General features: G+C 40.8%; 1 protein-coding gene across 3 annotated transcripts in view; it reads right to left on the minus strand.

The window, feature by feature from the left end:
* ASPHD2 (aspartate beta-hydroxylase domain containing 2) overlaps positions 1-16,338 on the minus strand; it is a 50,787-nt gene that overhangs the window by 10,422 nt on the left and 24,027 nt on the right. For 2 of the 3 annotated variants that reach the window (XM_075276551.1, XM_075276549.1), the window contains exon 2: positions 11,431-12,566. In XM_075276551.1, the coding sequence (XP_075132652.1) occupies positions 11,431-12,382 (952 nt within the window). In that variant the 5' untranslated portion in view covers positions 12,383-12,566. The remainder of the gene's footprint in view (positions 1-11,430; positions 12,567-16,338) is intronic. The other variant, XM_075276550.1, reaches the window with a different exon arrangement.

A 16,338-nucleotide genomic window follows, 5' to 3' on the forward strand; every position in this document is an offset into this window, starting at 1 on the left:
TCACAACACCACAAGCTTGGCCTGTTCTCTGATACTTGGGCAGTGACTGGACAGCCTGCTCACCAGCAGGGATCTGTGCTCCACGCCATAGAGTACATTGCCAGCTAACAGACATAAGGTGCATACATGTCTGACGGAGAAAACCCCAAACCAAAGAGATAAGCAGCGATGTTAGGGGGTGCTATAAGAACTTGAATAACTTGGTGCAGATACTGTGTCTACAAGCCAGCTGAAAATGACATCTGCCATGAGCACCCTGAATTATTACTGACATTATTATTATTACTGAATTATTACTGATCTTTATTACTGACTGACAGTAATTAAGCACTACTTAGCAGATATCCTTGGCAATGGTGACTATAACTGCCTGGCGATAGCGCTTACGTTCCTCCTTTCCCCGGCTGCTCCAGTGGTCCCGCTGGTCAATGTAGATTTTCTTACAGTACTGACACCTTCTACCAACAGTGGTCAATCATGGGGCTCAGGGGCTTTGAGATATACATGTCAGGATCATGCCTAAGGCCAGCCACAGTTTCCAGTAGTCACATGGGTAGATAGCATGTAGAAGAAATATTGATACTTATAAAATGACCAAGTCAAAAGATCTACTACCCACTCCATGTGGGCGGGGCCTGGGCCGCAGCATTGTCAGATTGACATTGGATCCCGGAGAGGTAAGTAACATTGTTTATTATGTTCTCTCACTTCCCTGGGGCTCCGATTATTATACTCGGTGATCTGAAAAGACCCCCGAATATAATAATAGCGGTAGTGGGATCGCGGCCTGGCTTATTCACTACCGCCCGCCGCAGCCTATAGTACAAGGGGAAGCGGGGGCGGCACTGAACAGGTCCGGGGAGGATGGTAAATAGGCCGCTACCTGCTGGGAATACTCCAGTAGGTAGCGGTCTATTATAAAACAAACAAAGTTCTCATACTTACCGACCTCGATACTGCTGCTGCTCCCGCAACCTTTTCTCCTGGCAGAAGTCTGCGTATCAGCGTAGGCGGCATGATGACGCCGCCTACGCTGAAACGTAAACGTCTGAACCAACGCAAGGAAAGCGGCAGCTCTCCTACGCTGGTTCAAACAAAGTAAAAAAAAAAAAAAAAGTCACGCGATCGACCCATACTTCCTTTGCGATCGACCGATAAGTCGCGATCGACGTATTGGAAACCACTGGCTTAGACCATCAGAACCACAAGGGGATTTATCAGGTGAATACTGGTTTATGTTTTTTTCCTTTCTTGAGCCTAAATTTTGCCCAAGCAAAATCAGAGGTGGTTAAACTTCTGACTTCTGGGAGATAGAGTAACAATGTAGTAACAAACCTTATCCTCACACTACAGGTTTTAAACAAGCAATTTTTGGAGCATGTTTGACCCTATATTTCAACCCTGGTTTCTGCTGCAAGCGGGTCAGCTGCAGGATCCGGTGTGGCTTTAGCCTTAAGAGTCTAAGTACTTCTTCAGGTATGTTCACACAGAGTTTTTTGCAGGCAGATTTTGACGTGGAATCCGCCTGCAAAAATGACTCCCATTCATTTCAATGGGAGTTCCTCGCTTTTTTTCCCCACTAGTGATTTGTTTCATCTAGTGGGAAAAAGAAGCGACATACCCTATCTTCCCGCGGATTCCGCAGGAGAGTCAACTGAGGCACCCGTGGCTTGAGACTCCTTCCTGATTAGGCCCATTCATTTGGCACTGCATTGGCATCCCATTGTGGCTAGACACACAGAGAAGTCACACGGTGGAAAAGTTACCCTAATAGATAACCTAGGTCTGTCTTATGACTAACCAAGTCTACCACTATTCTTGGACAGAGTGCGGCATGGAAACAGTGCCAGGAGGGGCATGCTCTGATGAACAGCTGATCTGCAGGGGTCTCGACAGTTGAGCTCTAACTGATCTAAAACCAAGCCCTAGTTTTTAAAAGCTGAATAACCCCTTTAATTTTGGAGAAAAAGGGGGGTGAACTCAAGAAAATCTGTTTAAATCATGTTGGAATGCTTTTATAAGCTACATGTGTTTTTTTTTTCACTGACTCCAAGCTTAAATCTTATATAGTATGTGATCCAAAGAAAATCAGAAAAAAAATACAGGCATTTAAGCAGTATGTCTTACAAGAAAACAGCTCCTTTGGCAAGACTCCAATACTACACTGTAGAGACTCTAGTAACAGAATGATGAGACATCACAACTAGGCGGCAGCTCTGAAGGTTTTTCTTTCCTGAGGGCTCGCACATCTACTTGGTGTGATAGGAAGGTGTTAATTACAAGACAATATAAGGCAACAAACTTATCTAGGTCAGACATCAAAATCTCTCACAGCTCCTTCTGCAAGCTCTTCCACATGTGTATTGCACCTACAATTTGGGAATTGCTTTGGTTGTAGAAAAAGCGATTGCAAAAACCAAACACAAAAAAAACCTGCTTAACACCCAGTTTTATTATTCCAGGGCACACGTATCTGAAGACAATCAGGAGATGAGAAAGTGCTCCGCAATGTACATAAGACAGAAGGCTGCAGACACACAAGATCGCGCTGTCTTTCTGTCATTGATATGATACATGGCGAAGATTTAGTGCTCTTGAAACATGAAAGTGGAACAGAGATTGGTTGCTAAGGGCAACAAAGACCATTTTCTTTTTTGGCAGTGTTGTAAATCTGCCCGTCAGACTGTGATAGTAGCCGTCTCTCTCGTCTACACTTGTCATATGGACCAGTGCATATAGATAAAGGATTCTACAGCATTAGGCAAACCCAGTCCCGTTGCCTCATACAGTGGTCATTTCTTCTGTATGGGCCGACTTAATAGTAAAGGTGACAACCTATTCCATTGGTATAACTGGCCTTTCTGAAGAGGCCTAATATATAAAGGTACATTATAAATGTCCAATATCTACTCCCCGTGCTATATAATAAACTTTATAGATCATCTATATCTGATCTGTGGGGTCAGATTCCCAGGTGAGTATTTTTTTTTTTTAGTTTTTTCACTGCCCCCAGCAGAATTAAACTTTACACCATGTGGGGCCCCAGCCTTAAATGCTCAGATATGCTCGTTGCGGGAATGCCGCAGGAAAAATCGCAGCGTTTTACAATCACAACAATATGGATGGGATTATAGTGAATCCCATTCCCATTTTGCGGTAAAACCTCACTGTAAACAGGCTACAATTACCAAAACCGACGCAGTTCTGGATATCACAGCATGTCAATTACACCTATGGAAACACCAACGGTTTCCCCATAGGTATAATTGAAACAGAAAGTCTGCAGAGGAAACCTCTGTAAACTTTTTGTCTAAAACACTGGGGGAAGTACCGTGATGCGTTGCCGCTGCATTTTTTCCCGCAGCGCTTTTTTGCTACGGGAAAACCACATGGGCCCCTAGCCTAAAAGTTTAGCCTAGACAACCCCTTTAGGACTCGTTCACATGGGGCAAGATGGGGTGGATTTTGGCGCGGAATCCACATCATAATCCGCCCCCTCACAATGGTGGTCTAGGTAGACCGCTAGCGTTCTTTTTTTCTGCTAGCGGCATGTTGCCGCGAATGGTAAAAAGAAACAAGCTGCCCTTTCTTCAGGTAATATTATTATTGCTACTACCACCATGTATTATGTATCTGTATACACATTTCATGGAAAGTTTCTCTGATCGCTACAGTTCAGCAGTCTGCTCATATTTTATGATATTATTGGAGTTTCTCCATTTGGCTACAGGAAGGTTCCAAAAATACTCTGCTAAATGCAGGAGAAAATTCTCTGAGAAAACTCCACCAGCATCGGCAAGTGAGATACATTTACAATATTCTATAAAATGGATGGATCTGGCAGCCTACTGTAAACAGCAAATCAATTTGTTCTTCCTCTTGCTCAGTATTTTGGAAGATTTCCACGTTTTATAAAACAACAACTTTAAGGTCTAGTAGATTCAATGGCGCTAACCCATGGCTTTAGTGTGGAAGCTATGGCAATATTAAAAACTGTGCTTTTTAACCTCAAAGCATAGTGTATAAAATACATCTTTCACATGCTGAAGAGACAGGTTCTGCCTGTATCTTTATTTGCCAAATGAAGGGAGGGTCAGTGGTTACCATTAAAGGATTAATCACATAATAAGCCCCATCCCTCAATCGCACAAATTCCTCCTCCATTGACATATCAGGCTGAAGTGTACTGACTGGGAAACAGCAAGTGTTAAAGACCTCACATAACATGGGGTTCCTTATAAAATGCAGTGTTAAACATGGTGTTAAAGGGGTTGTTCATAAACTTAAAACTTTTGACAAAAATCTCAGAATGGTCCAAAATAAAGTGATTTAGGATAGGGATGAGTTTTCATCAAGCTAGCTGTCGGCGATTCAACAGTAGCAGTGCAGTAGATGGGATTTAACCCTTTAATGCTCTGTGCTGTACTATTACGGCTCAGCGCCATAAAGGTGAATTCACACTGAGATTCCACCTTGCCAAGCCCATTGAAATGAATGGGAAACGTTACGGGATAACATTATCTATCCTGCACGGTGAACAATGTTAAAAACAGATATACTACAAAGCGCCAATTAATATGTTTTGGTCAACTCTCCTTCCCCAAAAATAGTACTAAAAAGTTATCAAAAAATTTCACATACTAAAAATTGGAACAAATAAAACATCTGTCAATAAAACAGTAAAAAGATATGGTATCACTGTATTCATAATGATCCACTGGACATACTGTAGTTGTAACGTCATGTAATGTAATGCAGAAGATATGTGATGGAAAAACAAAATGCAAAATATAAGTGACGTTCTGTTTCCGGAAACAGGAAAACCTAACGTCACCACAAAATCTGAAAGTGTGCTGGGGCGGTCACACGACTGTCCCTGTGATCTAGGTAAATATAAATTTGTAAAATAATTAAAAGGGCTCTATCATTGGGAAAAGTCATTTTCAACTAAGCACATACAGGTAGTCCTCGACTTACGACGTTGATCCGTTCCTACATGGCGTCATTTTTCGCCGGTTTTCGACGCAAGTCGGAACATACAAAACTGTACCATACACAGTACAGTATTACCATAATAACAGTTCACAGGCTTTTCCAGTAGTTTACAGTACCTTGAAAATCCTGCATTGTATTGTAAAGGGGAGTTGTGGTCACGAAACATCGTAACCCGAGTCAGTCGTAACCCGAGGACTACCTGTACTTGCATAGCCTTTAGAAAGGCTATTCCACACGTACCTTTTGTATGTAAATCACCTCAGTAGTTTTTGAATGAGCCCGTTTTTATTCATATGCTAATTGGCCTCCAGCGTGCACCTGGAAGTCTCAGCGAGCACTCCTCTCTCTCTGCTGTGTGAGAGCAGCGAGATGAGTCAGCAGCAGCAGCTGCTTCCCTGCTCTACCACACACATAGCAGACAGTGCTCGCTGAGATTTCCGGGTGCACAATGGAGGCTAATTAGCATATAAATAAAAAAGGGCTCATTCAAAAACTACTGAGGTGATTTACATACAAAAGGTACGTGTGGCATAGCCTTTCTAAAGGCTATGCAAGTATGCGCTTAGTTAAAAATGACTTTTCCCAATGATAGAGCCCCCTTTAAGTTAGAAGGTAGGCAGGGGGAGGGTGTTTAGCTTAGTGTAGAAATATTTTCTTGGACAACCCCTTTAAACTAAAGCATGCTAAACAAACCCAAAACAGTCTGCTGTGGTCTTGAACTTGGTCTAAACTGGTTAAAAAGCTACTTCAGCCTTTAAGGATAAAAATGATTCTTGTGATAACCCTTTAAGTGCAACACAATTAATAATTCCAGATGACTAAAAGCAATAAAAAGTCCAATCCCACCTAAATTTTTTATTTTTACCAGTGATGCCTTTTTTCCATCGACTCATCACTATGTCCAATGATGCTACATACATAGGCTGATATAGCGCTTGTTCCAGGTCTGCAGGTTAGCAATGCATGCTGTGATCTCTTTTTTACATTTACTGATTTATTAGAAGAACAATCCGGCAGCGCCTCACCATTAGTCTGATCAATACAATATGCTAATTGCTCATCAGTTTTCATTCTGTCGCCTGTGCCAGGGAAAAGCAATGTACAAAAATCATTACAACACGGTTTTCTACAAAGATCTGGAGACGCCTCGCCATAACCTGCAGTTATTTACAGTGGAGGTGTGACTGGACATTTTATTCCGTACATCTATATTTTGTACCTGGATTAGATCAGTGTTTTTTTTTGTTTTGTTTTTTAATCAGAAATATTTATGCTCACTTATGTTATAATTCAACGTCTACAGTTTATGTGTTTTGCTAAGGTTCACCACAAGGGTATTTTTCATTTTCTTTTTTAACACTTTTCGCAATGTAATGTATATGTTCAGCAGCAACTGGTCTGCTATACCAAATTTAAAGGTACGTTCCAGATAAATTTTTTAACCCTTGGAGAGGATTAAAGTAATAAAGAGTGCATATTTACCCATGCTGAGGATCCAGCAGATACGTTTACATGGATTACGTCCTGAATCTGCCTCCCGTTGTTTTGAATGGGAGGCAGAGATTGCAGCAGGACGCTGAAATATGTAATATGAAATGTAGTAGCTTTGTGGGTAATTTTTACAAATATTTTTTTCTTGAAAAAAATAAAAAAACAAAGCCGAAAAAAAACATAGGGGAAAAAAATCCACACGTATGTAAAGTTATTCTTAAATTCATATTTAATATAAATAAATGGTAACATTTAGCTTGTGTGAAAAAAGCCTAAGGCCCCACATACCATATATATATATATATATATATAAAAAAATCAAACACCCACAGTTTTTTCACAGCGTTTGTCATTGCAATTTTGCTCAGTTTTTCTTCCCTTATTATACCTATAAGTAAAATGCCAGCGTCTCTGCAGCAATTTTTTTTCTGCAATGTGTGGATGGGAATAGCCAGGTACTGTAAAACAAACGGACAATACCGCTGTGTTTTTGCAACATGGGGTTTTAACTTTTAACCTTAAAGGGAGTCTGTCAGCAGGAATATCAAATTAATACCAGCACCTTACAGAGCTGCTTTTACACTTTCCAAAGATGCCTTTCATATTCTGCATTGCAACTCCATTTTCAATCAGCATTTTATTTTTCTGCAAATAAGCTGAAAAGGGCTTTAGGTCAAGGCCCCACATACCAGACTGCAGCAAAAAAGCACTGTGGTGAAAAAAACGTGGCAGAAATGCATCACATTTTTTCCTGCAGCAGTTTTCACAGAAAGTCTACAGAGTTTTCCTCTGCGGACTTTCTGTCCGTATTTTAACTATACGGAAAATGCCATTTTTTCCATAGCTATAACCGACATGCTGCGATTTACAATAACGCATTGGGTTTTTTGTAATCACAGCATGTCCTCTGCAGATATTTTTCTGCAACATGAGGATGGGATTAGCCAGAATACCATCCACTTTGCAGGTACTGTAAAACACTGCAGTGTTTCCATTACATGAGGCCCAGGTCTTAGGGGAGTTTCTCATCTGGCTGGGGATTCAGTCTTTAATCCACTTTGTGAGTGGTGTAGTTTGGTTAGTGTGTACCAAGTCTATCGAAGGCAATCTACACACACACAAAAAAAAAAAAAAATTGTCACAACGGCAAAAACAAAACTTGTAAACTCATAAAAAAAATTGGTGCTATCCAACTCCATTCTGAAGTTTTTTTTCTAGCTTCCCAGTAGATTACATGGGTATTATATGGAACATTAAAGGAAACGTGGAAGGTTTTAGAAGATGGGAGTAAAAAACAAAACCAGAAAAAAATGGCTACAGCAGGAAGACAAAAAGCAAAAAAATAAAATTTAATTAAACACTGAGGCCACAGTTTTTTTTCTTCTTTTTATAGTTCCCATTCCCTTGGAAGCATTTTTTTGCAATGTTCGGCCTCAAACTTAAAGGGATTGTCCAGGATAAAACGAGCTTTCTAATCCAAGCTACCCACTGCCTACCTTGTAAATACTGACCTGCTACTGTGCATGCTGGCACTCTGGCTCTATTGTCCAGAACAAGTATGATAGGTGGAGAGGGGTTGAGTTGGTTCGGAAGGGCTAGTGAGGGAAACAGGAAGGGGGTGTGAATGAGGGGGGAACAAGAGAGGGAGGTGGTGTGAGTCAGCTCGGAGTGAAGCACAAGGCATCATGGTAGTTGTAGGAAAACAAAACAGGAAGCTTTCCATGTAACAAAAGCAGAAGAAGCCAGGAGCTCCCAGAAATCTCTGAAGACACTGTTTATTCGGTTGCTCTTATAACACTAACAGACTTTAAAAAAAAAACAAAAAAACATTTGCCTGAAAACCCCTTTAAAACAGAGAACCTTTAATTTCATGCCCTCCAAAACACTGCATGTCATACACCATTACACTTTTATAGTCTTGTACTGTTCCCCACAGCCCAGTGATGACATTGAGCCGTAAAGCTGGGCCCCCTGAGCCCAAATAAATTCCACCAATTACTGGAAAAAGGGGGACGATACCAATACACCACCGACAGCTTTGTAGTGGTATATGACGTGGCCTATCCGCTAAGCAGCAGGGGTTATGGGGAGATGTAATTCACAATTATTTTGGCCTTCTTGGTTAACAAATTTGTAAAAGTCTAGATAAGTGATTTGTCATTTTAGGACCATCACCAAGAAGAGGATTTAGATGAAGTTTGCACTGTTGTACAATGTAGCTGCAATTTCAGCACTCGTAGGGTGTTATGACACTAGATAAGGCTTCCTCTCCTAGGACCAGGAAACCAGTCAAGGCCCTTTTAAAGACCAATGATAGATTTGTTATTGACCCATGACCCTGATAAGGACCCCAAGATACCTGGATGGGAGTTTTTTTTATGTTCAGGATTCTGTTCCTCCATAAACTGTCATGTTATTCTGCTTTCTACAAGATAATACAATGCATCTGTATAACAAGTATGGCTTTTACATAGATAAAGCTGTACAATGTTTTGGGCACGAGAACTGGACAAGCTCACCATTGTAACCATGCATATTCCTTTTTCCATGCTTATCGTAGTCACTCCATTTACATTAGAATGCTGGAAAGGGCTATTGTCTTGAGAATGTATGATATGAATACAGGAGTGTAATATGGAAAAACCTAATATGAAAAGTGTCATGTAGACAGCAGAGGACATCTAGTACTAAAAGTTCTCCAATCAATGGGAGTACATCAATCTCACGCTGTCTGTACAGTATATCCGTGGAGCACAAAAGTTCACCTGCAAGCAATCGATGAAACCTTTAACCTCCCCGACATAACATAATGACATCCATGATTAGCTTCTACTAATACAGACTTCTATTTCTTCAGACAAAGCAAACCCACACGAGATGCCTGGCTACGGATTTAACCTTTCTGCAACATGTACAGCAATATATCTCTGTAAGACTCTACCTTTTAATTGGATTGTCTGAATGGAATTATTTCTGATAGTTTTAACTTAAATTTGTCATTTTAGGACCATCACCAAAAAGTGGCTTTAGATGAAGTTTGCAGTGTTGTACAATGTAGCCGCAATTCCAGCACTCGTAGGGTGTTATGACACTCGATAAGGCTTCCTCTCCTAGGACCAGGAAACCAGTCAAGGTCCTTTTAAAGACTGATGATAGATTTGTTATTGACCCATGACCCTGATAAGGACCCCAAGACACCTGGATGGGAGTTTTTTATGTTCAGGATTCTGTTCCTCCATAAACTGTCATGTTATTCTGCTTTCTACAATGCGATTCTCACTTATTTTTTACTATGGCTTCTCACTTCACGCTGATGTGTAATGCATAGCCTACTCAATCTCCCTGATGGCTGACATCACTAACATACGGTAGTAAGAGGGAGAGACCCAAGAGATGTGTGCTGTCAGATCCATGTCATAAGCAGCAATATAGGCAGGTGTTCACACACATACAAGCTGCAGCAACAATGGAACTCAACAGGAAATGGAAAATGAAAACACTCCCAAAATATTTTAGAAGACATAAACTCATACTTTCCATCTGTGTTCACCAATGATCTGCCAGGCTGAATTCCAAGTGGGGCTAAAAACCCCAGTCTTCAAGCTCAGGGAAGGGGCAGACAGACAACCAAAACACCCCCTCCCCTTCCCCAGTGTCTACTGCACCAAAAAATTCCAACCATTTTAATTTTTTAAATTTTCCAGTAGCTGCTGCATTTCCCACCCTCGGCTTAAACTCAAGTCGATAAGTTTTTTGTGGTAAAATTAGGGGCTTCAGCTTATATTCGGGCCGGCTTATACTCGAGTATATACGGTATATTGGAACATTGTACAACTTATTAATATACAAACCATAACATTTTTCTCTCAATGTTGGTCTGAAAGCGGCCAACCCCTTTAACATGTACCACTGGGAGAGAATTGCTGTCAGGGGTATCTAGAAGGTTTATTTTTTTTACCCCTCTCTACTGCAGCAAACAATCCAAGCAAGGGTTCAGCTATACTTACCTATTGATATGAATGCTGAATGTATGAGGTTGTACTATATAAGAAAGGAACTTATTAATACTTACTCTTTTTCTTCTAAAACTGACATATCTTCTGCCTAAAGCAAAAACATTCAAGCTCTCAGGTACATTATGCATTAATAACACAAATGTACTCATATTGCTGTCTACTTGACTAAGGTTGTGATGTGCCCCATTACTCCCGACACAGCTCTTCTACATAGCCATTTGTCTATGGAAGTAGAAGCTCTCATTTTCTGTTCATCTCTCTAACCTAACATAATAGGAAACATGAAGTGTATCTAAATTTAAGGCATAAATCTATCAACAATGGCTTAATCCAGTAAAGAGCATTGATGGTCATGGTTTCCAGGCAATCCTGTGGATTTCTTACAGTAAACTAATCCATGGTGTGAAAAGACCAATTCTCAATCAGTAACACAAGTGTTAAAGGAACAGTAGACACAGAAAAAAATATCCCATCAAATTTAAAAAAAAAAAGTAGATTGTGTGCCTGACATAGGGCTTACAATATACATTTTTCCTTATCAGTATGTCTTTAGAGTATGGGAGGAAATCCACGCAAACATGGGGCAAACATATAAACTCCTTGCAGACGTTGTTCCTGGCGGGATCTGAACCCAGGACTGCAGCGATGTAAGGCTACAGTGCTAATCACTGAAACCCCCTCCCCCCCCACACACAGCCATTGTTAGCTACCAGACAAAAATTCCATAGATCAGTAGGGGATTGTTGTCGGTGGTTGCATAATTTCTACAAGACTGTTCTGTCACAATCATGAATATGCTGCAAGCTGTTTACTTTTAGCATTCATTTTTAGGTTTACTGTTCCTTTAAGATAACACATTTTTGAGCCATTGGGTCCAATATCTACTGAAACAAGAACACGAATATATACAGCTTGAATAAATGCTTACCAAGATGGCATCTTATCCTGATGTTGGTGGGGCCATAGTGTTCTGTGATGACGGTCCCTGGAGTAAGCACAGATATACAAGCATTCCCAAACACATTGTTGCCAATGAAGGTACGGAGGTTTCCAAGCAAGCGATACGTCCGTGGGCATTTCTTGCAATTGGCAGGAATACACACACCTTGGTTGACTAAATAAAATGTATACCATTCCCCGATGGGAGTACTGTTTATTTTCCACCCTTGAGGCAAGTTGCAGTTTGAAAAGGCTTTGTAGATGACTTCAAATTCACTAAGAATAGTGGCAAAGTTCTGTTCTAGCAGTTCCACGTCATGCTTTTGAGCATCCCGTGCAAAATACGGCATTGTGGGTAAATCAGGAAGGAAGAAAACCTCTGGCTTTTGTATGGATGGCCTGTCGTTCAAATAACGACCTTGTTCTCGGATGCCTTTGTGAATTCTGCCCATGCCGGACCAGGAGTACCTTTTAGCATATTCCTGCAGATTGTGATAGAGTTTTTGGTTGAGTCCATCATTATGCGTACAGCGTACACACTCACGTGAGTGGCAATAAGCAAACCCGTTCTGCAAGCCTTTGGCATCTGAACTCTGGATAAGTAAATTCACAGTGGCAAAGGGAGAACGGGGTTGGTCCTTGCCAACTCGGTAACAATACCATGCAAACAAGAGCAGGAGGCAGATAACGGTGGTTAGTGCGAAGGTATTGCAGTCACGCACAGCTTGGATGCAACCAGCAATAAGGTCACGAAGTCCTTTCAGCAAACAGGTCCAGTCAGTCAACCACTCTGCAGACATTTTTGTCCAGGTGCTGTCTGGTTTGTAAGACGATGCAATGCAACAAGGACTGGAAGTTCTAGGAGGGGCCCACACCATGCGGGTTAATATGGATGAATTGGTGAACGACACAACATGATCCTGCCTGTTCTCTTTAGACATCTAAGCAGAGTATTAGTAGCTACGAGGGGTTTGGTGTTGACATTCAGAAGCGCATAGAAACACATGGGACCAAACAGACTTCCGGGGTCTGGTTTTATATAGGACGTAGCAATGTGTCATTACCGGCTTTACTGCTATCCACTGAGGAGAGGTCATTCTGAAGAGGACCACAGGTTATCTAGATCTGTTGAGAACAAAAGAAACACAAAAACACAAATAAAAAAAATTCAGTTTGTCTTCAAACAGAACAAATAATACTTCTTGTCTTACTAATCTACGTGATGCAATCTATTGCAAAGCACTTTGAAAAGCTGGCAACATATAATACCTCTGGCAACGTATAATACCTCTGGCAACGTATAATACCTCTGGCAACGTATAATACCTCTGGCAACGTATAATACCTCTGGCAACGTATAATACCTCTTTGACAATAAAGGATTTCCATTGTTCATACTGGGTACAAAATTTTTGTGCATGGACACTGTTGTTCATAACAACCAGCGCAGCGATGTGGGGCCAAGTTTGTAGTAGTGTGCACACAGATGAAATCAGAGTATGTTCCATGATAGATTCATGTCTATCGGGGCTTCTGATCCATTCTGTTCTGATGATACAAATGATAACACAGCAGGTACTATCCTGCACCATGTCATCGTAACAGAATGGATCAGAAGCCTCTAATGATATGAATGCATCAAGGAATACACCCAGATGTCACTCACTATTTGTCACTGCAATCTCAGCCCACATCGGAAGCACATTCAATTGTATGCATGGAGTTTAAGTGTTGAAGGCTATGGCCCCACGTAGCGAGTCATAGCAAAAAAAATCCATTGCAGTTTTTCCCACAGTGCTTTTCACAGATAGACCACAGAGAAAACCTCTGCAGACTTTCTGCTTCAGTTATACCTATAGGGAAATCACCAGTGTTTCTGAAGGTATAACTGACATGCTGCGATTTCCAAAACTACAACAGTTTTGGAAATTGCAGTGTGCCCACTGCTCTTACCTTCCCCACAATGTGTGGATGCAGGATGCGTTTACACCACGTAGGGCCCCGGCCTAAAACATTTCTGTGCCTTGCCCAATAAGCAGGTGTGGCTTATTGAGAAAGGGATAGGGCTTAAAATGTGACACCAAGCATTAAAAAAAACAAACAAAAAACAAACAAACAAAGCACCAAAATTTGGTGGCATTTTTTGTTAAAACTAGGCCAAAGCCTAGTCCAACTTGACACCAAGTGGCGTAAAGTTAGACTAGATATTCTGAAAAATCTGGCTCAGTTTAAGACTGTCTAAAATGTAGACAGTATTAGGTTATCTACCCCACTATTTTTATTTCAATCTACCCTATAGTTTAACAAAGAGCTTGGAGCAATAAGAGTTCACTGTGCGACTTCTCCCCAGCCTACTCTGCTTCATTGAAAGGGTCCGGACTATGATATTCATTGCTGTGTCCACTGTATAGTGGCTGTGCTTGGTATTGCAGCTCAGCCCCTTCATTTGAAAAGAATCAATGGAAGTTATAGGCTTATTATTTATTTATTATGCTTACTTATATAGCGCCATCATATTCCGCAGCGCTTTACAGACATTGACAGTCACTGTCCCATGTAGGGCTCACAATCTAAATTCCCTATCAGTATGTCTTTGGTGTGTGGGAGGAAACCGGAGTACCCGGAGGAAACCCACATAAACACGGGGAGAACATACAAACTCCTTGCAGAAGAAGTGACGCTCACCCAAGTACCGCAAACTGTTGATAAATAGGGGTCTCGGGTGTTGGACAGACCTAATATAAATGGTCTATCTTTAGGATAAGTCATTAGTTTATGAATCAAGCTGGGGAGGGTGGGGAGAAGCAGGACAGCAAACTCACCCCCACGCTAGGACTCATCTCCCTATACCCCGCTCTTTTTGGAAAAATCTTCTGAGCATTTCCGAGTAAAACATAAATCTGTATCACAAGGCAGCAGGAACTCATTGATGGTTTGCCTTTAATCTTACTCATATTGCAAGGACATCTTGCCATCTGTGGCAAGATATTCTCCATTTAAGGCAATCATATCATAAAATCTAGTAAAAAACAAAACAAAAAGGGCCCCCAAAAAATGATGCTGTTTTTTTCTAAAGAATTTGAGCAAAACAGTGATAAGATATGGGATCATAGTGGAGGGGTACAAAAATATACACTACTTCAAAGCAAAGAATTCCATTTGTGAAAAGTTTCAGATTGCCGTGTTAGAAAAGGCGACTAATTAGGAATCTCGTTAAGATGCCGCTGGATGTATTAGGCTTGGCTTTCTAATTGTACAGTAGAGATTTAGATCATATTAAAAAAAATTACATTACCATGCAAAAGAAGCCTCGCAGGCGCACACACTGCATTATTAACAACCAATTCCTGAGCACAGTCACCGACATCTATATCTCACAACCGCTACAGACAGTACTGGAACGTCATAGAGCAATGATATGCCAGCAAACACAATGCTAGCACTTTGAGGATGACTGCTTTTAGTCAAATATTTTCCTAACAGGTAATAAAAACACAGTCTAATTCCTTCCGAAGTATTTGCTGTCTGCATACAGTCTTGCTGAAGTAACTGTATTGGAATCCTAACCCATAGTATGCAGTCATATAATATAGCCATAAATATCCATCACCCATAGCTTTAGACACACAAAGATCCATTATTTTTATAGCTTTCATGCACATAGCTAGATTATGGGTCTATTTAAAGGGAGTTTTTCAGGTCTAAAACTCAATAATAATGCTGGGTAGGGAGCTTTAACAGAAGAAGAAAAGATAACTATGGCCACAAAGCGATGAAACAATGATCATCTTTTTATGGATATGCAAACCATCCTCAAGTGCATCAGGGGTGGCCCTGACTTGCCAAAAAACGCCTATAAATCTCCACATGGGTTTCAAATATCCTCCAAAATTGCTGCCCAATGTCGCAGTGAAAGACACTTCCAGTCTCTCTGAAGAACATCTGACAAATCAAGCCCAGCCTCCAATGCACTTGCAGGTTAATTTGCATATACGATAATATATGATTATCTTTCTATCACTTAGTCAGTTTGGGCCACAAAGGTAGACTTCTGCCTCTATTAAAGGCTTTATTATTGGTTGGGGAGGCATTCAGTACCCGACAGGCTCTCCTTACAGGATAAACCTGACCAGAGGTCAGACCCAGACAAACGGGCTGCAAGATGTGAAGCAGATTTCTTAAATTTGGCGTTATCGCTATCATACTGGACACTGAAGGTTAAACATGGCACCTCAATGCAAAGAACTCTCTGAGGATCTGAAAAAAAAAGAATTGTTGCTCTACATAAAGATGACCTAAGCTATAAGAAGATTGCCAAGAGCCTATACCTAAGGTGCTGCATGGTGGCCAAGACCTTATAGCAGTTTAACAAAACAGATTCTAAAACAAAACTTTGGCTTATACTCGAGTATATACGGTAAGTCTATTTTGAAAAGACAACCTCTGAATATGATGCTGAGCATGGGCATGCCACTTCTTTGGTTGAACCAAAGAAGTGGCATGCCCATGCTCAGCATCATATTCAGAGGTTGTCTTTTCAAAATAGACTTACCGTATATACTCGAGTATAAGCCAAAGTTTTCAGCACAGTTTTTGTGTTGAAAAAGCCCCCTCGGCTTATACTCGAGTCAGCAAAGAAAAAAAAAAAAAAAATATTTTTTTTTAAGAGGGGCGGGGGGTGTTCTATGACCCGCCGCAATATCAATGTGTAGAATCTCCCATAATAGTGGGGAAAAAAAAAAGCTTTAAAAAAAAAATAAAAAAAGTTCTAAATCCCTCCTTTCCCTAGAATACATACAAAAGTAGAAAATGACTGTGGAACACATACACATTAGGTATCACTGTGTCTGAAAGTGCCCGGTCTACTGAATATAGGGTATCTGCAGTGCTCCTATTC

Source organism: Leptodactylus fuscus, chromosome 1, assembly GCF_031893055.1.
Source record: "Leptodactylus fuscus isolate aLepFus1 chromosome 1, aLepFus1.hap2, whole genome shotgun sequence".
Lineage (NCBI taxonomy): Eukaryota > Metazoa > Chordata > Amphibia > Anura > Leptodactylidae > Leptodactylus > Leptodactylus fuscus.